Here is a 24,735-nt window from a genome sequence, read left to right on the forward strand (position 1 = left end):
CCATGTAACCAAATTTAGAGGAGAGAGCACAGACACTGGGGTCTTGATTAGTAGGATCCCAGTTTACTATAGCCTAAACACATTGACATCAGGCAAAAAGTGAGGGTAACTATGCTAGAAAGATGCTACTTTCCTACACATTTATCTAGAGATTAAATATTCCAATTATAATTTTTATCCTGGTGATGAATTTGACATACAAGGACAATGCTAGATATTGTTCACCTTTGAAAAGTTAGAGCCTGGTAGTGGTCAATATAAGAGTGTTAGGGCACAGGAATTATTTGGGCAGTACAGTAAATAAAAAATTCCTTAAAGGAGAAACCCAACTCAAGAGGCACATTAGGTGGACCCAATGTGTCTCTTTAGCTGTATTTCTCCTTTAGACTTGCATATTTTACAGAAGCTTTTCAGGGCAACTTCACCAAAATATTTATGGCTACTGATTGCTGACTGTGGATTTTCAGAGTCAATTATGTCAGACTTCCAGGTGCATATAACAAAACTTAACTACCTTTACAAATTGCCTATATGTCAATAGATTCACAATTATGTACCATTACCACATACTCCATCCTTGCCATGTTCCTTCAATTTTGAGCTTCCGACGCTACTAGTGCAACCCAGTTCCTCCCCGAGACTAAGAACAAAGGGGAATAGAAGCATGCATCACCCAGCCTTATTTACCAGAATACACGCAAACTACTTGTCTGCATCTTCTCAGTAAAATGTTAACACTCAGTATGCTATGAGGCATGTAGCATTCCTCTGGAGTGTTTAAAAATAACAGAATCGTCTGGTGTGCAGAGAGGCACAAAAGCGAGCTGTCTGTTCTTTTCAACTTTGACTCAGCTTCCTTGCCGCTGGTGTTTTCCTAGGCACCCAGGATCCCAACACCAACCACGGGTCCTTAATGCTGTACTGTAAAAGGGAAGCAAAGGAGAAGTGAAGAGCTGGTAAGGGAGTAGCAAAGTCACTGCAAGGTGTGCTGGCATCGAGATGTGGCAGTGCTTCCTTCTCTGCTCATCTGCTGTATGTCTCTGGCGTGGCGGGGGCTGGATGGACTCGGGAAGGGCAGGGGACTGGGCAGCTCTCACGGCATTATCTTTCACCCTTTTGGAGGATAAGCACCAACAAGGAACAGGGCAGGATCGAGAAGGGGGTTATGGTACAGAAATAATTAGACAATTTGTGAAGGAAGTTGTACTTTGTTGAATACATGCTGAAATGTATGAGTGAATGTCATGAGTGACTCGCGTAGGTAATCTGCAGCCAGAAATTAAAGAAAGAAATATATCAGTGAAGTTGCCCTGGAAAGTGTGTGTAAAAGATGATGGTTTTGGCAAAGCATAAAAGCTTTTGCATGAGAAAGTGCCACAGATGATGAGGTGCGCCCTAGGGGTGTCTAAAGGGGTGATAAAGAGGCCATTGTCGTTAATGCAGTCAAATATGTAAAAATCAAGGTCATGCTATAATGCCAAACACCATTAGATCAGTGACAAGGGGCCAGAGGTGTATCCTAGAATTATGTACAGAATGGCAGAGTACAGCTTTGCAAAGCGGCAAAGCTGATAAGAACGATATACTTTTTTCTCTTTAAAACAACTGTAGCTTACTTGGGCAATTGCTTTTTGCACTCCATCTACTAGTTTAAGTCAAGGGCTGATGCTCTTTGCTCACAGCCCACAGGGTCAGTGGTCAGCATTCCTGCCACTGGTCGGGAACTAAATTTCCCAATGTGTGTTGCAGAGTTTGAGACTAATTATCTAATGTGACATAATCTAAGAGCAATCTGCCCCGTTTAGATCCTTTTAGGACACTGGTATTAGTGTGACATGAGGGGTTTTCATCTCACTTTATTACCCGAACATGCACTTGATTAGCTGACGAGGATAAAATACTCTCTCAATGAAAGGCACGATCTCCTACAGTGCATGTCCACGACTGTGTTACTGATGGAGATTTTACTTTCCTACACAGTTATAGATCTTCTAAGTTACTGAGCCCCTCCACTTCCATGTCATTCAAAGCCAACAGTCTAGCTGACTACAGATAATGCAGAGGCTGTGGAAAAAGAAGCACATCAAGCACAGACATGTTCTATGGAGCAGCTCAAAACTACAGATCACGTGAGCCACAATCTTTCAAACACACTCAGAGAAAAGCACTGCAAACTTGAGGGTTTATACCTAGCAGTTCACTGAGACAAGAACATTTGAGACGTATCTAGAGACTTTGCATACTTTGAAAATACTAAACTAGTCGCTTCTTTGTGTAGACAGGTGTTCTTAAAAGAATTAAGTAGGTTTCTCCATTCTTTAGTATATGATTAAGCATATGGTTAAAAGGAGTTTACATTACTAAGTGTGCTTAACAGTTGGCATAAAAACTACAATTAGAAGATACATATTGGTATATTTGTGTGACCTTTGAACTGGTGAATCTGGAAGCAAAGAAGCACAGACGTGTTTGGGAACGTGCCTTACTTGTAGGAGGCCGCGCTACATTCCCCTACTCCACCACACTAAAGAAGCCAGCTGAAGGACTGCTGCAAATCTCTCATTAAAACAGCAGGATATGTAATTCACAAGTACAGTGGAGGAGAATTTACTAACATTTTTAGTTTTATGGAAATGTGATCGACTGTAACATCTAATTCTACTGTCAGCTATTGAGGACCTACCAGTTCACTGTTAGCAAAGTCACGTTCCATGTATTCCGCCATGTTTTGAAGAGCAGACAGCTGGGCCTCCATTTCATGCAGTTTTGAGTCCATATGTACTTTGCTCATGGGTTTTGCTGAAAAAGTCTTCACGGATCGTTCTGAGGGCTTCACAATATCAAGATCATCTTGCAACAAATTCCAGGTAACAACATCTCCAGCAACACCAGGTTTCTCATTCAGATTTTGGCTCTGGGATACTGGTAACTGAAGCAAATAATCTAGACAGAAAATTCAATAAATCATTACCATTACAAGATTCACTTTTTTTTAAATTTAATTTCAATGCATATTCGGCGAAAAAAGTAAAATTATGTACCTTCGTGACCCTTGGATATCATAGATACTGTGCCCCTCCACATATCATTCATTTTTAAAAACATCCCACCCACATTCTAGAGCCCAAGAAACATTTTGCACTGTGCCAGTGATGGTGCCACAAGTGACAAAAGATGGGGAACTGGCACTGCCTGAACGGCCAGACGAATAAGTTACTTACCTTCGGTAACGCTTTTTCTGGTGGATACAATAACTACCTGTGGATTCCTCACCTAAAGAATTCTCCCCTCACGCCAGCCCTCGACGGAAATTTCTTCTAGCTCTGCACGTCGACGATGACGTCACAATCGCCCGACCCCACGCGACGCCACATGACGTCATCCAGGCAATAAGAAGCCCTCGTTGACGTGCAGACGTCAGTTTTCACCATTTTTTCTGTGCCATAGAGGCGAACAGGTTAAACCTAAAGAGTACAAATTCATCCAGAATAGATGAAAATAAAACATTTAATATAAAACTCAACAAAAGTCACAGATATGACTGCTCAAACCGAGACTAATATAAATATATGAGTATAAATCAAGTCCAAAATGTCCCTTTCACTATCTTAATGTGCAAAGGAAAAGTATATACAATGAATACAACCATATGCATGAAACAGCTATATACATATATTACAAGATCAAGGATGCGCACCCAAAGAAATCTTGGTTTAACCAGACAGGCAACGGGGAGGTGGGTGGGACAGTGAGGAATCCACAGGTAGTTATTGTATCCACCAGAAAAAGCGTTACTGAAGGTAAGTAACTTATTCTTCTGATGGATACACCTACCTGTGGATTCCTCACCTAAAGAATAGAGTCCCAAAGCAGTAAAACCTCCGGTGGTGGGTGCCCAATGGTCAAACCAAGAAATCTTGCAGCACTGAGCGAGCAAAATGGCCATCCCTCCTAACCTCAGAGTCCAAACAGTAATGCTTGGCAAAAGTATGGAGGGATGCCCAAGTCGCTGCCCTGCAGATGTCAACCACAGGAACACCTCTAGCCAAAGCTGATGAAGCTGATTTGGCTCTGGTGGAATGGGCACGAATCCCCACAGGTGGATCCTTCTTCGCCAAAGAATAGCAGATCTTAATACATAGAATGACCCACCTGGATAGCCTTCTCTTGTGGACCGCTCTACCTTTCCTCTTCCCCACGTATCCAACGAAGAGCTGTTCATCCTGTCTGAACTCTTTCGTCCTGGCGACGTAGAAGCTCAGAGCTCTTCGCGGATCCAGCCGGTGGAGCCTCTCTTCCTCTTTGGATGGGTGAGGTGGAGGGTAAAAGGAAGAGAGAGTAATCGACTGCCCCAGGTGAAAGGGTGTAACAACCTTCAGTAGGAAAGCCGCCTTGGTCCTCAACACCACTTTGTCCTTAAAGAAAGAAAGGTATGGGGTTTCCACTGAGAGAGCCTGAAGCTCGCTAACCCTTCTGGCAGATGTTATGGCCACCAGGAAAACAGCCTTTAATACCAGGTACCGTAAAGAACAAGAATGCATTGGTTCGAACGGAGCCCCCATAAGAAAAGTTAAGACTAAGTTAAGGTCCCACTGAGGCATAACGAATGGCGTGGGTGGATACCTATTAGTGAGCCCCTTTAGAAACTTTAAAACAATTGGTGATTTAAAGAAGGACGGTTGATCAGGAAGGCACAGAAAAGCAGATAGTGCAGACAGATAACCTTTAACAGTGGCAATTGCGAAACCTTTCTGTGCCAGATGGAGTGCAAATGACAAAATGTCAGACAAACCAGCTTTTAAAGGATCTAAACTATTCTCTCCACACCAGCTTGAAAAGTTAGCCCAACGATTAGCATAGATTGACTTGGTGGAGTGTCGCCTGGCCGATAAAATAACTTCCACCACATCTCGAGGGAGAGAAAAGGAACTCAGATTGCCCCGTTCAATCTCCAGGCATGAAGATGCAAGCTCTGGAGGTGGGGGTGTAGAATCTGCCCCTGCGACTGCGAGAGGAGGTCCACCCTGCAAGGGAGACGGAGCGGAGGGCACTGAGAGAGTTAGAGTAGGTTCTAATACCACACCCTTCTCGGCCAACCCAGAGCTATTAAGATGACTTGAGCTCGGTCTTGGCGGATCTTCCTGAGAACTCGAGTAATCAAGGGTATGGGGGGAAACGCGTAAAGCAACTGACCCCTCCAGGACATCTGAAACGCATCCCCCAAAGCTCCTTGCACCGGATACTGGAGGCTGCAAAATAGCGGACACTGCGCATTCTCTTGCGTTACAAACAGATCTATTTGTGGATAACCCCACATCCGGAAGATACCCAGAACTAGATCTGGATGAAGACGCCACTCGTGATCGACCGAGCTGCGTCGACTGAGAATGTCTGCACGCACGTTCAGGACTCCAGCCAAATGATGTGCAACCAAGCAGTTCTTGTGATCCTGAAGCCAGGACCAGAGACGAAGAGCTTCTCTGCAGAGAAGATACGACCCCACTCCTCCCTGTTTGTTTATATACCACATCGCGGTCGTGTTGTCCGTTAGAACTTGGACCGATTGACCGCGAATGGAAGGGAGGAAGGCCTTGAGCGCCAGACGTACTGCCCGCAACTCTAACAGATTGATATGCAACTTCTGTTCCCCTGGAGACCAAAGGCCTTTGAACTCCAGGTCCCCCAGATGAGCTCCCCACCCTAGAGTGGAAGCATCCTTTACCACCGTGGTCACTGGAGGAGGCAGCGAGAACAGCCTTCCTTGAGACAGGTTGTCGACCGCTGCCCACCATCGAAGATCCTCCGCAGTGTCTCTGGAGATCTTTATCGAATCTTCGAGATCCCCTTTGTGTTGAAACCACTGCCTGCGGACGCACCACTGGAGAGCCCTCATGTGCCAGCGAGCATGAGTGACCAACAGTATGCAAGAAGCAAACAGACCGAGCAGACGAATGACCTTGAGGATTGGAACTACCGCTCCATTTCGAAACATTGGAATCAAAGCCTGTATGTCCTGAACCCGCTGGGGCGGAGGAAAGGCCCGATTCAATGTTGTGTCCAATACTGCCCCTATGAACAGGACGCGTTGAGAGGGCTCCAGGTGAGACTTGGGTACATTGACTGAAAAACCCAGAGTCAGCCTTAGAGCCGAAGAGCTTTTCTCCATCGAACGGAAGATCAAGGAGTGTGGCCTGCACGTCCGACGAGAAGCCTGATGATCAAAGCCAAGGCTGCCTCCTAGAGACTATGGTCGTGCCCATAGCCCTAGCCACCGAGTCAGAAGTGTCCAATCCAGACTGGATCACTTGCGTCGCAGCCGCCTGAGCATCCACTAATAGTTGCAGCATCTCCTGGGACAAATTAGGGAGGCCCTTCGCCTCTTCCATAAGGGCATGGATGTAACGCCCCAGTATGCATGTGGCATTGGAAGATTTTAGGGCCATACTGCAAGATGAAAATGGCTTTTTAGCAGTATGGTCCATCTTTTTTGACTCCCTGTCCGCAGGGGAGCCAGGAAACGAGCCAGGAGAGGATCTGGAAGAACATGAAGCTTGGACCACTAGGCTCTCCGGAGTTGGTTGCCTGGAAAGAAACACCGGATCCCCAGGCGCCGTCCTGTACCGCTGAGCCACCGCTCTGTTGACTGCAGCGGTGGATACAGGTTTCAGCCAGATATCCTTAATGGGGTCCAGCAGAGCCTCATTGAATGGTAGAAGAGGCTCAGCAGAAGCAGACGTCGGATGGAGGACTTCTGTCAATAAATTTCTCTTGCCCTCCGCGGTAGGAAGGGGAAGATCCAAAAAGTCTGCAGCCTTACGAATGACTGCATGGAAAGAAGCAGCTTCCTCCGTGATCTCTCCAGGGGAAGCCAGATCCCATTCCGGAGTAGTGTCAAGGCCACTAGCAGAGTCCAGTCCCTGGAAGTCACCTGAGGGCTTTATAACTTCTCCTTCCTCCAGGTGTTGCCTCGCGTACTCCTCCTCCTCCAAGAGACGAAGGGCCAGACGTCTTGACCTAAGTCTTGACTCCAAGCCTGGAGTCGACAAGGTGTCGGCCGAAGATCTTCGTCGGCGCGAACCTCGGATTTGTCCGAAGCCGGAGGCTCCGGCTCCAAAGTGTTCTTGGACGTTGATCGGATCCGAGGCGAATCCGATGGCGCCGCAACAGGTGTAGCCATCCTGGGCGACGTCGTAGGCATCGGCGCCGCTTCAGGTGCAGCAGACAAAAACGGGGTGAACGGCGCCGACCTGTAAGACGCCGGAACACCCAAATCAAAGGGCCAGACGGACCTGCATGACTTCCACCCGGCGTCATGGAAGCAAAGATGTTATACATAGCGTTTAAAAACGCTGCAGAATCCGATCCCGGAGTTGGGAAAGCCGGGTACTGCTGCTGCTGCACCGGCGCCAGCAAAGCTGCCGAAGAGGGTCCAGGTAACTCCTGGCCAGGAGAACCCTCAGGCCTCTGGGGAGGCTCGACCTCAAAGACCGACCCAGGTGACGTCGGGGTTGCCGGAGGTGGAGGGGTGACGGTCGGGCTTATCTCCCACGTCGGCCGACGCCGAGCCGACGGAGAAGCCGATCTAGATCTGGACCGTCCCTTGCTTGATCGGCGCCGAGATCCATGACGGCGCAGAGAGTCACTATGATGATGACGAGACCTCGTAGATCTCGACGAAGACTCCCTCCTACGACGCCTCTCCTTCTTGGACCGGGTCAAGAACAACTTCGCCTCCCTCTCCTTAAGTGCCTTAGGGTTCATGCGTTGGCACGAACCGTATGCCTCGACCTCATGGTCGTAACTAAGGCACCAGAGGCAGTGTTTGTGGGGATCGGTAACCGACATCCAACCCCCGCACTGGCTACAAGGTTTAAAGCTGGATTTTCTAGGCTGCGACATCGTAACCGCCGTTGGAAACAGTAGCTCCCTGTGAGCCTCAAAGAATTAACCGTTATTCGGGCACGGAAAAAAAGGGAACTGACGTCTGCACGTCGACGAGGGCTTCTTATTGCCTGGATGATGTCATGTGGCGTCGCGTGGGGTCGGGCGATTGTGACGTCATTGTCGACGTGCAGAGCTAGAAGAAATTTTCGCCGAGGGCTGGCGCGAGGGGAGAATTCTTTAGGTAAGGAATCCACAGGTAGGTGTATCCATCAGAAAGTGCCAACACTAAGCATATAAACTGGCCCTACTCTGCTCAAACTATATTAGTTTCCAGGTATTTCAGGCACAGGAGATGGCAGAAAATGTGAGTCACTGTGAGGTAATCAGATTAATCTGCAGAGCGACCACGGGATCTGCCTATGATGAAGGTAAATATCATTTACTTCTATCGGAGCATTTCTTAAAATTCTTTATAAAATACTTACCAGCAACACACTAGACATTGTGATGGATGGACCTCTGGTAAGAAAACAATCTAAGCTATCAGATAATGGGCTGCATCACTGTTCTCTCGAGAAGGCTTCAGCCTTGACATCTAATTCAAGGCAATAATGTTTTGCCAAAGTATTAAGAGAAGGCCAAGAGATATCCTTACATATTTCCTGCAAGCAGACATGTCTCAAAAATCCAGCCACTCTACCAGCCTACACATATATAGCTTTTTCCTGGATTCCATCATCACCTTAAATACGTTATTATAGGTCGTCATGGGGGGCGTGGCCTAACCGTCAAAGATGGTGGACGTCTGTTGGCAAAGCTCTGCTAAGCAGACAACCCAATCTACCACAATCCTGCCATTAAATAAGACATCGCTGGACTGTCAGTAGCCAAGGGATGTTGGGAACTCCATCGTGAACAAGGAGACAATGGAGACAACCACAGCACATCAGAGACGCCAACAAGATTGTCTGAGCCTTCTACCCTGAGGCCATACAGCGAGCCCATGAAGCCCATAACTTTAGGCTCTTCACAGGCAGGGACGGATATCAATGTGCCATTGACACGCAGAAAGACCTACTGCTCAGCCCACACATCAGGGCCAACAAGACCCTGACGGGCACAGCAAAGCCCACACGGTGAGGGCATAGGGAGAGTGCGGCCCGACTTCTACCGGCATTTCCCTAGAATGGAGGGTTCCCGGAGGTTTACGACCCGCAGCATGGCCCAGGAGGAGAGGAGCACCAAGAAGACTGCCTGAGCCCCCACAAGGTATGATGATAACCCTTTCAGGGGCCGCTTTCAACCCAGAGCTCATCACCAGCGGGGCCGGGCAACCCGACTGCACTGAGGCCCGATCTAAGGTGCGGCTGACACACAATAAGGTGATGCCCAAGACAAACATGAGGGCCTGTGGACTGAGACTGCCCCGCCCTATCCCCACGACCTTCCACCACAGTCACAACTGCATACTGCCGGGGGGAGGACTGAGCTCCCCTGGCCTCAGGTGAAGGCCCATATTGGCATGCAGTTGGCACGTGGGCCACTCAGGTCTCTTCAAGGGCACGGCTGATCCGGGCGAGCATGAACCTCACCAGAGCAGTCTGCCATGAGATCTGAGAGGTCCACAGTGGGGCCCATCACGGCATGTAGCTTGCATGCAGTGATGTGACTGCTGAAGAGAGTGGAAGGGCTCGACATACCCACTGCGACCCCCACGCCTGCCCAGCGGTTCCCGCATTTTTCCCTCAGCTCCTGGCCTGGAACATTGCAGAAGGGCATACCACCTGGGCTGGCAATATGGTGGAGCTAGACCTACGTCCCACATTAGCGTGCGGTTAGCACGCAGCCTTTGACCACCCCTGGTGGCCTAAAGTGGGTGATCCGGGTCCTGTAGGAAGGCCCTCTTGCACATGACAGACAGGCAAACTGCCCCACCCAGGGCCTCCCGCCTGCAGGGGTGGGAAATGGGGGGTGCCCCCAGGTGGTCAGCCTCAGCGCTACAGCGCACATACCCCCACTCAGACTGTGTGGCACATACTACACTGCCACCACACTTGACATCATACCATACAAAGCTGGGTCGCCGCCAACTGTCAAAACCCTCTGGACCCTGGCGGCGGTGGTGGTAGACTTCCCTCTCCAATGAACACTTTAATCCATGGGGCCCACTCAAATGGGCTATCTTTGTTGCCCCCTCCCAAGCACCCCTTTGGAACATTCCCCAGCGAGAGAGGCAGATACTTCAGCATCACACTTTCCAGATTGATACTTTTGCACCCACCACATCAGAAAGAATGGGCAGATGAATACAACTAAGGGACAATATTTCTCACCCTCACCTTGCTCACCAGACCGTCATGAACAGGGAGACCCGACACCCCCGCAACACCAGGACCTCGCTGCTAAATTAGACACTATCCTACAGGCCACTGAGACATCATGCACATCCTGTTGAATTGTGCAGAGAGGAAATCTGGGTGCAGTTTGGACTTCTATGAGAAGACCAGAGGAAGCAGGCCTCTGGAGTCACTGAAGTCAAGCGCAACATCACAGACATGAAACCGCAGCAGGAAGACCGGGAAAAAACAATGCAAGACCTTCTCGTAAGTGTGCAGCAACTGGAGCACCGTGCAGAGGATGCCAAGGGAAGGGCCTGCCAGAACAACGGATGTGTTGTGGGTCTGCTACAGGCCTCCAAAGAGTCCGGACCGATGATAGAGTTCCTGGAAGAGTGGGTGAAATCCTTCATGCCAGCCCAGTCTCTCTGCCCTCATTTCTCAATGGAGAGCGCACACTGAGTGCCTGTCCACTGGCCTCCGCCGGGGATGCCTTCCCAGCCAGTTGTTGCAAAACTATTTGACTATAGAGATACGCACACTATCCTGCAAGCGGCTAGAGGATCAGTCCCACTTAAGTGAGAGAACTGCTGGATTTTGGTGTTTCCTGACTACACAGTGCTGACCTAGAGACAACATTCCTCCTTTTTGGCTGTGGAACACCGCCTTCGGAACCTGAATGCCCAATACTCCTTATTGTTTCCGGCAAAGCTGAAGATAATCCATGAGCAACAGATTCACTTCTACACTGAGCCGGACTCCCCCTGGGAATAGGTGGAAATCCATTTCAAGGGTTGCCGCCAACCTTCAACAGCAACAATAATGCATCCCAATCCGGAAAGCAGAGGGGCAAAACTGGGGAGGTTGCTAAAGCACCCTCCCCACATGAACTGCCTCAAAGCCAACAGTGAGCCATAGAAGCAGCATTTGCCCTTTGACAATCCCCACTCTCCCCGGCACACTGACCCTAGCACCACAGTGAGTGAGGATGACATGGCCTCCCGAGACTTGAAACACAAGGGGCTTCTGGCTGGCCCCCTGATCACGCCACAGTCAGTGAATGATCTGCTCTAATACCCTTAGCCACACTAAAGTACCAGACCCTGATGACCTCCCTTCAACCCACCCTCGATATTGAACTGAGATCATGGGCTGCTCCTCCCCAAAAGATTTTCGTATTTCCCACTCCGCCCTCCTTGGCTGCCAAGCATCACTTCAGCCACCAAGTCCTCTGATGACCCATGAATTGACTATTTGACCACCAGCACTATAACTCAAATTGCATGCCTGCAGCTTTTTTATCCCTCATTCCCCACCACGGGGCAGCAGTCTGCCACCACCCTCATTCCATTTACTGGTTATTTGAGCAACAGCTTGGGTGTGTACCCTCCAGCTACAGGCTCTGGTTCTTGTTTAAGTATTATTGTTTGTTACATGTTGATGTCCTTCACACAACACGAGCGATGCATACCCCCCTCCCTCGCAGAACGATGAGAACACATAGGGGAGGGCGACCACCTAATATCCTTTCCTCCTTTCCTATACACATCTGACAACACCACATGGCTACCAGATGAACCACACAATTCCTCACGCTAAACGTATGGGGGATGTACTCAGCATGCCGCTGCTACTCTGTGTAAGCTTATATCAAACAACAGCACGCATGCATCAGTTTCCTACAGGAGACTCATCCCACTAGTAGTGAACTCCAGCAACTTGGCAGGCGACAGAGAGGCGCGGTCTATGGCATGACATACTCTGCATATGCGGGGTGTATCTTGCTCTCCATTCGCCCAGGTACTCCCTTCTAAACCCACAACACAGTTATTGACAAGGAAGGAAGATACATATTCGTGGAGGGCTGGCTGGAAGGCAACCCATCCTAGTAGGCCCCAAACACGGAGCAGACAGCATTCTGGGCCACCCTATCTGGAATCTAGCCCAATGGGCTGGCATCCCTTGGATACTAAGAGGGGACTACAACAATGTACTGGAACTCTCTCTTGCCCACTCCGACCCTCTACTCCTTTACACCCCAGCTCACCAGCATGCCCAATACGTGGAGGGCCTACATCCCACAAGTATACTCCCACTACTCGGCCCCCCCATGATCTTTATGCCTGCTTGGATTCCTTCATGTGTTTTCTGGACTTGATCCCATGGCTTACACACACAGACTATCTGAGTCAAGTTATATCTTACCACAATGCCATCAATCAATCAGTTTTTGTAAAGAGCAGCTACTCACCCGTGAGGGTCTCAAGGTGCTGGGGTAGGTACGCGATGTGCCGGGGTGGGGAGAAGGGTGGAACCTCATCCAAAGAGCCACGTATTGAGGTTCTTCCTGAAGATGGTGAGCGATGGGCTTTGTCTGAGGTCTAGAGACAGATTGTTTCAACTCCTTGCTGAGAGGTATGTGAAGGATCGTCCTTCAGTGGTGGTTTTTCAAATGCAAGGGATAGTGGCCAGAGCCAGTTGAGGGGAGAGGAGGGATCTGGCGGGGGTGTGGAAGGAGACACGTTGGTTCAGGTATGCTGGTCTGATGTGTATGGCTTTGTATCAGGAACCAGTGTAGGGTCCTCAGGTGCTGGGAGATTTGTTCTTGGCATGGGAGGTTAAGGACCAGTCTGGCAGTGGCGTTCTGGATGAGTTGCAGCTTTTTGATGTTTCTCATCATGGTGAGAGTGTTGCCGTAGTCAAGCTTGCTTGTGGCTAAGACGTGGGTGACTGTCCTGCGGCAGTCTGCTGGGATCCATTTGAAAATTTTCCAGATTTGGCAGAGGGTGTGCCAACAGGATGAGGTGACTGAGTTTACCTGTCGGGTCATAGATAGGGAGGAGTCAAGGATGATGCCTAGGTTGCGGGCATGCTCAGTTGGTGAAGGCTGAGAGATGTGGGCCAGCAGGAGTTGTCCCATGCTGAGGTGGCGTTTTCGAAGATGATGAGCTCTGTCTTGTCAGAGTTGAGCTTCAGGCAGCTTTCTCTCATCCAGGTGGCGACAGCTTCCATTCCAGAGTGGAAATTCCTTTTGGGCATGTCCGGGTCTTCGGAGAGGGAAATGATGAGTTGTGTGTCATATGCGTATGACACAATGGTCATTCCGTGGCTGCTGACGATGGCAGGGGGTCATGTATATGCTGCACACATAGTGGATATTGAATGGGGCATGCCACATCTTCTGGTACCCACATGGAAGCTATCCAAAGACACACTGGACGGCCCAGTGACACTCTACTAACCCAAAATGACCAGTACTTGGAAGAAAATCACGCTACAGCCACTACCCGTACCACTGAGTGTGACTCTTTTTTAAAGTGGTCAATAGGTCCTTCTGCATACAAAATGTAGCTGGGGCCCGAAGAGAACTGACCAGGGATCTTCAGGGCACTGACAAAGCTGTGACCGGGCTGGACAATCACTCCTCACCCCTCTCCAAGAGGATACCGCACACCATGCCCTGACGAATGCTAAGAAGCATCAAGCTACACTGGTAGAGCACCTCCGTTGTTACAACTTCATGGAATACACAGACTGACTTCGTGCTACGGGGGACAAACCCGGCAGCCTGCTCGCTTGGTTGGCCTGTCAGGAGATGCATGCCTCCCGAATCATGGAAATCATCATAGAATCAGGCCCAGTCTTGCGGTCCCAATCAACCATACTGCAGGCCTTTAGCTCTTACTATGCCGAGCTGTACAGGGAGCCCAGCGCTCCATTCCCTAATGGTATCAGAGGCTTCTTAGCCCCCCCTCCCCTTACCCTACATCAACACTCTAGAACACGAGGAACTTGACGAGCTGATCGCAGTGGCAGAGGTAAAAAAGGTGATACGTGACTTGGCCCCTAATAAGACCCCAGGGCCAGACAGGCTCCCAAAAGTATACTACAACCAATTTTGGACTTCCCTCTCCCCTAGATTAGTCGAGATACAAAACAAAGCCCTCTCCACCGGTGCGCTTCGTGTCTCCCTCCTTAAGTCTCTCTTCATAACCCTGCAGAAACCAGACATATCTTATTACTGGCCCATCGCCATACTGCGTACAATTTACAAGACCCTCTTCAAGGTCCTCGCAGACTAGTAGCTGCAGGTACTCCCTTGCTCTGGTCCATCCAGATCAGAATGGATTTGTATCAGGTCACAACAAATACTAAAACATCAGGAGACTCCTCCATGTCATGGATCAGGCCTCGCTACGATACCCACAGGCTGCATATCTGAGATCAGATCTCAAAAATGCCTTTAATTCCTTATCCTTGGACTATATCTTGGCAGTCCTACAGGTGTCAGGCCTAGGCTAGTGCTTGCTTGTGTACACAAAGTTATTATACACAAACCCGTCATTTCAGGCATGCTTAGGCCAACTGATTTTCTCCTTCTTCCCCATTCGCCATGGAACATGTCAAGGATGCTCCCTCTCCCCTATCCCATTCGCTATCGCCATGGAGCCGTTAGCCCATTGCCTCTGCCTGGAGGGCCAACAATGAGTATCCCCCTCATCACACAAGCCCTGTCACTCTATGCGGATGGCGTGCTGCTGTATATGCAAGATGCATCAGCCAACATGGCCTTGATCTTAGCGACCTTTCGGGATTTTGAGGAAGTGGCAGGCCTTCAAGTGAATAGGGAGAAATCGTTTGCTTTCCCATTTCACTGTGACGCACCCCCACAAGTAATTTGCATGGGCAATGCTCCACTAAATTGGACAACAGCAACGGTCCGTTAACTGGGGGTCAGACTATGTCAATCTCAAAGGGACCTATCCGAAGGCAACCTACAGCGGGCTTTACAGCCATCAAGTCCCACATAAATTTTGACAGCAGCTGCCACTCACCCTTACGGGCAGGATCGCACTCATAAAAATGATCATCTTTTCCCAACTGTTGTATTATTTTGTCAAACCAATATTTTCCTGCCGGTGTATCTTCTGGGACTTGGATCAAATGTTCAGGGAACTGTTGTGGGATGGCAGGAGACAACGGGTGGCCCTTCATAAACTCCAATTACAAGTGGGATGAGGAGCTCTGGGGACACCTTCCTTCGAGACCTACCTCACGGCACAACTTCAGTGGGTATCCCAGTGGCTGGTGGCCACCAATCTATATGAGACAAACAGAGGGGAAGGTCCCCTTTCCTTATACATAATAAGCCACCTCCTTTTCCCAACCATCAAGACACACTAATCTTGGTCCTACACATGTGGCCACCTGGAAATGCCCTAGAAGGGTTTCCCAGCCAATGAAACAGGTTCTCCCCTACTTCCCTGTTATCCCCTTCATGGCCTACCAGGACCCTTGGGCCCTTCACAGCCGACCAGCCATCAGCGTGGCACAAACACTCCTTAGACATACTGGGTGAACTCATTCACAACACCCAGACGCGTACATTCGATCAACGTCTCCAAGGTAAAGGCATTCCCCCAGGTCAGTTCTTAACGCACGGACAGCTGCTAGTGGTGCTTCTGTTGCTATGGGGTGTGAGATGTAGAACCACTTAACCACACTCAATCAATCAATCAGTATTTGTAAGGTGCAGCTACTCACCCGTGAGGGTCTCAAGGCGCTGGGGGGGATGGGAGCAATGGGGGAGGGGCCTCATCCGAAGAGCCAGGTCTTGAGGTTCTTCCTGAAGATGGTGAGCGACCGGCTTTGTCTGATGCATACCTTATACATCATGGGAAGAGGGCGACACCTCATAACATGGCTATACAAAGCTATCAGGCACTACACAGGGACCCCACTGACACACTTTCAATGCCTCTGGGAAGATTATCTGGCTAGACCTCCCCATGACACTGAATGGTCCAGAGCCCTGGAGTCCCCCCACAGACCATTTCTAGGAATGCTTGTTTTAAAAACATCCAATACGTGATCCTCTACAGGGCTTATCACCCACCTTCCCAGTTAAATCACATGTTCCGCATGGCTAATCTTACCTAACGCAGATGCCATGCCCAAGTGGCCGACCTCAAACACATGCTTTAGTCATATCAGAGTATAGCAAGCTTCTGACACTAAACATGCTTCACTGGCAACTGTCAGAGAACTTAAAAACATGAACTCCAGGAAGGCTACGGGCCCTAAGCATCTTCCTTAGGAGGAAAAAATGTCAAGGTGAGGCACGCTTTGTCAGCCTTGCTCTCCTGTTGGCCAAGTGTTGAATAACCAAGCACTGGAGAGCCCAACAACCCCAGGCTCATCCCCAGTGGCACAAGGCGCTATTCCATTGGGGAGCATAGGAAAGCTTTGCTCTACATAGGGAGGAAGCCCCACGGATACACAGACACCATACTGCTGCAGCCTGAGACACCATGCTTATACAGTTCAAGGAACTGACTGATAAAACCACCACCCCACCTCCTTAACCCCTAAGGCTCCTCATCCCTGGAGTCACTGATGGCATATAGCGGTGCCAGACTCCTACTCTGCGCAGCCCTATACACCCTTGTGTATTAAACAAATTTCCCTCCAGACCTCCCCTCCCCATTCTCCCCAGAGATATCAGAACATGTTGAACAATGCACCACTCCAGTGCACGTTCTCTTACTCGCCCCCTGGCACTCGGTGCCCCCCACAACGCCCCTAATCCCTCTTTAGACCAACCTAGTGAAGTTGCTTGTCTGTCTCCCTAATCCCCTAAAATTACCCCTAATCTCCAAATTCATCCCCAACCTACAGCATTCCCTGCTACTTGACAGAGGCTTCATTTATCACTCCCTACTGGGTTTCTTTTATTCTAACAGGACACTAAGAGAAAATCAAGTTACGACAACACACTAAGCGGATGCACGCAGCTCAATGACTCATCAATCATAGTTTCTAACAAGCCAATACACTTCTCTGCTCTTCAAATAAAATGCACAAGCAAGAAAATGTCTTCCTGACAATGCCTACCATTTTCTTTTTTTCACTGACTGTTATGTTAATCACTCTTCATACTTGGCATTCTTTTTACAAATATTTTAATGAGACTGTCGAATGTTGTTTGCTTCCTTTTCCAACATGCTCTATTTGCCAATGTAAAACATAAAAAACAAGACCTCAATAAAAATAGTGTGAAAAAAAAAATCATAGGTCGTCACCAAAAACTCTCAGACAACGGGGAGTCAAATGTTCAACTGTAAACTACTCTAGTTTACCCCTAGAAAAGCAAAAGATACTGGGAGGATGTCAGTCCTCCATAGTGAAAAAGTTGGACAACCACGTACTAGATGCTTCAAGCAATTTAAGAACTTGCAGGATCATGGTCCTCTTAAATGTTCTGAATCTATGTAAGACTAGTTCACCCACCAAACAGTTTTTAATTCCAAAACTGCATCTTCCAGAGAGCAGAACAATAGACATTTCATGTTCCGGTGAGCTGCAAAGTATCCATTATTCAGATCCTCCCAAATTAAGAAATCTCTTACCTTCAGTAATGATCCCTCTGGTGGATGCTCTATCTAACTGCAGATTCCTCACCTTATGAATATTGCTCAGGCATCAGACTGGAACCCAAAACGTTTCGAGCAGTATTCCTGTGCGCCGGCAGGGTGCTGCTGTGCGGCTTCATGCTGATGTCACTTCGCTCAAGAAGTGACAAGCAGAGCTGCATATAAATGCCACCAATGTGCACGGACATCAGTTGCTTTCTAGACTGTATATGCCCTCAGACACAGAACCCACTGGCAGACTGGCATGACCGGTGTGCAGATGTCTAAACTGGGATGTTGTTAGATAGAAAAAAAAAGTCCAGTTCACAGAACAGGAAGGATCGGTGATCAAACTGCAGGTAGACAGAATATCCACTAAAAAAACGTTACCAAAGGTAAGCAACTTATTCTTCTGATATATATTTCTAACTACAGATTCATCACTTTGTGCAAAGATACCACATCAGTACATCCCAAGATAGTAGGTTTGTGAATTGTCTCAGATCAAAAAGTCCTCAAGAACCAAGCAGTCAAAATGCCACTCTCACTGGAACCAACTGTCAGGACAGCAGTACTTTGTGAAACCCATGTAACTGCATGACACTTGTCCAGGACAGACACTCCACATCCCAAGCAGTGGTAGCAGCTTTGGCATTGGTGAAATAAGTCCATAAGCCTCCTGGGGCTGCTTTTTAGTCAATGCATAGCAAATATTTGTGCAGATAACAATCCACCTGCTTTAGCAGGCAGGTCGCTCCACCGCCCAGCACCACCTCCTCACCGTTCCGTTCCCTTTGTTCCACTCCAGCTTCCCCAGCCACTGTGTCCCCTGTGGCCCCTCCCGCCTCCCCCCTCCACCTCACCGTTCCGTTCCCTTTGTTCCACTCCAGCTTCCCCAGCTGCTTCGTCCCCTGCGGCCTCTCCCACATTCCCCCTCCACCTCACCGTTCCCTTTGTTTCCACTCCAGCTTCCCCAGCCGCTGCGGCCCCTCCCCCCGGCCTTCCCATTCATCCAGCCCTCCCAGCTGCCACTCCCTCCCTCCCCCCCATTTATGGCAGCTGTGGCGTGGTAACGAGGAGCAACCCTTGACCCTGCTTTGCAGGCAGGTCGCTCCCCGCTCCACCGCCCAGGGCCACCTTCTCACCGTTCCGTTCCCTTTGTTCCACTCCAGCTTCCCCAGCAGCTGAGTCCTCTGTGGCCCCTCCCTTCACTTGCCACACCTGTCATTTTTCCTGCTCCTCCTCCCCCACACCACACACCAACCACAGCAACCCCCGACAACTCACACAACACCCCCAACGCAACACACACCTGCTCTCCCTTCACCCCCACCAACCAGCCCCGCAGCACACCACCCCACAACCAGAACACACCCCGCAACAACACCCTCATGCACCACACCAACACCACAACCGCCTCAACTGCCTGCTCCTCAACACCCGCTCCCTTCACAAACATGCCATAGAACTCTGGGACCTCATCACATCACAATCACCCGACATCGCCTTCTTCACGGAAACCTGGACCAACCCCTCCTCAGAACCCGACATAGCCATCGCCACCCCCAAGGGATACAAACTCCAACGCAAAGACCGCCTCAGCAGGCCAGGGGGCGGCATCGCCATCCTACATAGGGACACCATCAAAGTCACCACCAGCTCCCAAGACACTATTGACAACACAGAACACATGCACTTCCTAATCCACATTAACAACAACTACACCCTAAGAGGTACACTAACCTACAGACCACCAGGACCACGCCCCACCTTCTGCGACACCATCGCCGACACCATCAGCTCGCACACCCTCACCTCCACAGACTACATCCTCCTCGGTGATTTCAACTTTCACTTGGAGAACCTACAAGACCACAACTCTACATCCCTCATAGACAACCTCACCAACCTCGGACTCAAACAAATGGTCACCACACCCACCCACTCAGCAGGACACACGCTTGACGCAATTTTCACCTCAAGCCAACACATAGCCTACACCCAAACCACCGAACTCCTCTGGACTGACCACCACTGCGTCCACTTCTCCTTCGCCAAACATCCCCATACACCACCATCAACACACCACACCCATGTGGGACAAGATCCCCACAGAACGCCTGAACTCCCAACTGGCCCACAACCCCCCCACACCAACGACCCCAACACTGGGGGCAACAACCTCTCAAAATGGATCACCACATGCGCAGACACACTAGCCCCCCACAGAAAACACATCGCCACCCGCAACATCAAGAACGTCCCATGGTTCACCCCCCGAACTCCAAGCGCAAATGCCGCCAAGCAGAGAAAATATGGCGACAAGAACCCTCTACAACCAACTTCTCCACCCTCAAAGCCACCATTCGCACCCATCACCAACTCATACACACCGCCAAAAGAGACCACTACAAGACACGCCTTAACAACAACTCTCAAAACAGCAAAGAACTCTTCACCATCATTAATGAACTAGCCAAACCCAAAGCCAGCAACATAGACCCTTCACACACACAGTCCCTATGTGACGCCCTCTCCAACCACTTACACCACAAAATCCTGGACATCCACAACAGCTTCATACCACACCAACCCACCACTTACACCCCTCACTCACCCAACTCAACCCCCACTCATGATCCCCCACCACACTCACCACCTGGGCCCCCACCACACAGGAAGAAACCGAAAAAAACATGAACTCCATCCACTCCGGATCTCCCTCCGACCCCTGCCCACATCGCATCTACAACAAAGCCAGCTCAACCATTGCTTCCATACTCCACGACATAATCAACTCCTCCTTCGACTCCGCCACGTACCCAGACCCCTGGAAGCACGCGGAAATCACCGCTCTCCTAAAAAAAAAACAAAGCCGACCCAGAGATCCTCTCCAACTATCGCCCCATCTCCCTCCTCCCCTTCCCCGCCAAGGTCGCCGAAAAACTAGTCAACAACCGCCTATCCCACTACCTCGAAGAAAACAACACTCTTGACCCCTCACAATCCAGGTTCCGCAAGAACCACAGCACGGAAACCGCCCTCATCGCATACACTGACGACATTAGGACCAAAGTCGACCATCGCACTCATCCTCCTAGACCTCTCCGCAGCCTTTGACACTGTCTGCCACCACACACTCCTCACACGCCTCCACACCATAGGAATTTGCCACAAAGCCTTAGACTGGCTCACCTCTCCTTCCTCACTGACCGGACCCAGAGTCTGCCTCCTACCTTTCCACTCCACCACCACTAAGATCATCTGTGGAGTCCCCCAAGGGTCCTCTCTCAGCCCCACACTCTTCAACATTTACATGATCCCCCTAGCCAACATCCTCCAATCACACGGAATCACTATCCTCTCCTACGCAGATGACACCCAACTCATCCTCTCCCTCACCCGCAACCCTACCACCACAGACCAGGAAGACAGTCACCCATGCACTCATCAGCAGCAGACTAGACTACGGTAACGCCCTCTACGCCGGCACCACACTCAAACTCACATGCAAACTGAGGTAGAACTCAAAACCCATGCAGCCATGCTGGGTATCCCTGAACTGGTGTGTGTCAAGACAAGGGCACAGTGCAAGGCTCAGGGTGAAAAAGAGGTGTTGGAGCCTGGAATAATGGCTCAACCCTCCAAGAGAAAAGGAAAGAAGACTGGGGAACCAGCTTCAACACAGCAAATGAAAAAGAGCCTCTCTTCCCAGGAAGAAGTTCTGCCCTCTGAGGGAACTGAGCCCATGGAGTTGGAACCTTGTCAGGTTGAATTCTTAGGCCCAGGGGGACCCACAAGGGAACAGCTGTGTAAAGGGCAAGCAACCTGTCCCTCTCTTGAAGGCCTTAAGCAGCAAGCTGCTGAAGAGACCAAAAGAAAAATAAGTGGAGCACATAGGGCCTGATTACAACTTTGGAGGAGGTGTTAATCCGTCCCAAAAGTGACGGTAAAGTGACGGATATACCACCAGCCGTATCACGAGTCTATTATATCCAATGGAACACTTAATACGGCTGGTGGTATATCCGTCACATTTGGGACGGATTAACACCTCCTCCAAACTTGTAATCAGGCCCATAGGGACTGTTGGGAAGATGGACTCCTTTACACTGAGGCAAGAGATCCCAAACCTGGTGCCACTAGGAGAGTGGTAGTACCTCAGGAGTTTAGAGAGTTCATTCTGACCTTAGCCCATGATATTCCACTTGCTGGGCATTTGGGACAACCCAAGACTTGGGAGAGGTTAGTCAACCATTTCTATTGGCCCAACATCTCCCAGAAAGTTAAGGAGTTTTGTGCCTCCTGTGCCACCTGTCAAGCCAGTGCTAAGATAGGTGGCCATCCAAAGGCCCCCTCATTCCACTTCCAGTGGTGAGGGTCCCCTTTGAAAGAGTGGGAGTGGACATAGTGGGTCCACTTGAACCTCCCGCAGCCTCAGGGAATCAGTATATCCTAGTAGTAGTGGATCATGCTACTAGGTACCCTGAAGCAATTCCCATTAGGTCCACTACTGCCCCTGCAGCAGCCAAAGCACTCATTGGTATCTTTACCAGAGTGAGATTTCCTAAGGAGATGGTTTCTGACAGAGGTACTAACTTCATGTCAGCATACCTTAAGCACATGTGGAATGAGTGTGGGGTGACTTATAAATTCACCACACCATACCATCCACAAACCAATGGTCTTGTGGAAAGATTTAACAAGACATTGAAGTTCATGATCATGGGGCTCCCTGAAAAGCTCAAAAGGAGATGGGATGTTCTCTTGCCATGTCTGCTTTTCGCCTACAGAGAGGTGCCTCAGAAGGGAGTAGGGTTTTTCCCCTTTGAACTTCTGTTTGGCCATCCTGTAAGGGGACCACTAGCTCTTGTTAAACAAGGCTGGGAGAGACCTCTCCATGAGCCTAAGCAAGATATAGTGGACTATGTACTAGGCCTACATTCCAGGATAGCAGAGTACAAGGAAAAGGCAAGTAGAAACCTTGAGGCCAGCCAACAACTCCAGAAGATGTAGTATGACCAAAAGGCTGCTATGGTTGAGTTTCAGCCAGGGCAGAAAGTCTGGGTTCTGGAGCATGTGGCGCCCAGGGCACTTCAGGATAGATGGAGTGGCCCGTACCCAGTGCTAGAGAGAAAGGGTCAGGTCACCTACCTGGTAGACCCAGGCACTAGCAGGACCCCCAAAAGGGTGATCCATGTGAACCGCCTCAAACTCTTTCATGACAGGGCAGATGTAAACATGTTAATGGTTACAGATGAGGACCAGGAAGCTGAGAGTGAACCTCTCCCTGATCTCCTTTCCACTGACCTTAAAGATGGCTCAGTAGATGGAGTGATCTATTCAGACACCCTCTCTGGCCAACAGCAAGCTGACTGTAGGAAAGTCCTACAACAGTTTGCTGACCTCTTTTCCCCAACCCCTGGTCAGACACACCTGTGTACCCATGATGTGGACACAGGAGACAGCATGCCTGTCAAAAAAAAATGTTTTAGACAGTCTGACCAAGTTTAGGAAAGCATCAAAGTGGAAGTCCACAAGATGCTGGAATTGGGAGCCATTGAGCACTCTGACAGTCCCTGGGTTAGCCCAGTGGTCTTAGTCCCCAAACCTCACACCAAGGATGGCAAGAGAGAGATGAGGTTTTGTGTGGACTACAGAGGACTTAATTCTGTCACCAAGACAGATGCCCATCCCATACCAAGGGCAGATGAGTTAATTGATAAATTGGGTGCTGCCAAATACTTGAGTACCTTTGACTTGACAGCAGGGTACTGGCAAAAAAAAATGGCACCAGAGCAAAAGAAAAGACAGCATTCTCTACACCTGATGGGCACTATCAGTTTACTGTGATGCCCTTTGGCTTAAAGAATGCCCCTGCCAGCTTCCAAAGGTTGGTGAATCAAGTCCTTGCTGGCTTGGAGTCCTTTAGTGCAGCTTATCTTCATGATTTTGATGTCTTTAGCTCCAGCTGGCAGGATCACCTGAAGAGGGTTTTGCAGGCCCTGCAAGCAGCAGGCCTCTCTATCAAGGCATCCAAATGTCAGAGAGGGCAGGGTACTGTGGTTTACTTGGGACACCTTGTAGGTGGAGGCCAGGTTCAGCCACTCCAACCCAAGATCCAGACTATTCTGGACTGGGTAGATCCAAAAACCCAGACTCAAGTCAGGGCATTCCTTGGCTTGACTGGTTACTATAGGAGGTTTGTGAAGGGGTGTGGATCCATAGTGACACCTCTCACAGAACAGACCTCTAAGAAGATGCCCAAGAAGGTCAACTGGACTATAGAATGCCAACAGGCCTTTGACACCCTGAAACAAGCTATGTGGACAGCACAAGTTCGGAAAGCTCCAGATTACTCCAAGCAGTTCATTGTGCGGACTGATGCCTCTGAACATGGGATAGGGGCAGTACTGTCCCAGACAAATGATGATGGCCTTGACCAGCCTGTTGCTTTCATTAGCAGGAGGTTACTCCCCAGGGAGCAGCATTGGAGTGCCATTGAGAGAGAGGCCTTTGCTGTGGTTTGGTCCCTGAAGAATCTGAGACCATAACTCTTTGGTACTCACTTTGTAGTTCAAACTGACCACAGACCTCTCAGATGGCTAATGCAAATGAAAGGTGAAAATCTAAAACTGTTGAGGTGGTCCATATCCCTACAGGGAAGGGACTTTATGGTGGAACACAGACCTGGGACTGCCCATGCCAATGCAGATGGCCTTTCCAGGTTCTTCCACTTAGAGAATGAAGACTCTCTTGGGAAAGGTTAGTCTCATCCACTTTCGTTTGGGGGGGGAGTTGTGTAAGGAAATGCCTCCTTGGCATGGTTACCCCCTACTTTTTGCCTTTGCTGATGGCAAGTTATGATTTGAAAGTGTGCAGGGATCCTGCTAACCAGGCCCCAGCATCAGTGTTCTTTCCCTAAACTGTACCTTCGTCTCCACAACTGGCACAACCCTGACACCCAGGTAAGTCCCTTGTAACTGGTACCCTTGGTACCAAGGGCCCTGATGCAAGGGAAGGTCTCTAAGGGCTGCAGCATGTCTTATGCCACCCTAGGGACCCCTCACTCAGCAAATACACACTGCTTACTAGCTTGTGTG

General features: G+C 49.6%; 1 protein-coding gene across 6 annotated transcripts in view; it reads right to left on the bottom strand.

Annotated features, from left to right (window-relative positions):
* CPLANE1 (ciliogenesis and planar polarity effector complex subunit 1) overlaps window positions 1-24,735 on the bottom strand; it is a 1,992,329-nt gene that overhangs the window by 384,304 nt on the left and 1,583,290 nt on the right. For all 6 annotated transcript variants that reach the window (XM_069221234.1, XM_069221235.1, XM_069221236.1 and 3 more), the window contains one exon: window positions 2,684-2,943. In XM_069221234.1, the coding sequence (XP_069077335.1) occupies window positions 2,684-2,943 (260 nt within the window). The remainder of the gene's footprint in view (window positions 1-2,683; window positions 2,944-24,735) is intronic.

This window comes from Pleurodeles waltl, chromosome 1_1, assembly GCF_031143425.1.
Source record: "Pleurodeles waltl isolate 20211129_DDA chromosome 1_1, aPleWal1.hap1.20221129, whole genome shotgun sequence".
NCBI lineage: Eukaryota > Metazoa > Chordata > Amphibia > Caudata > Salamandridae > Pleurodeles > Pleurodeles waltl.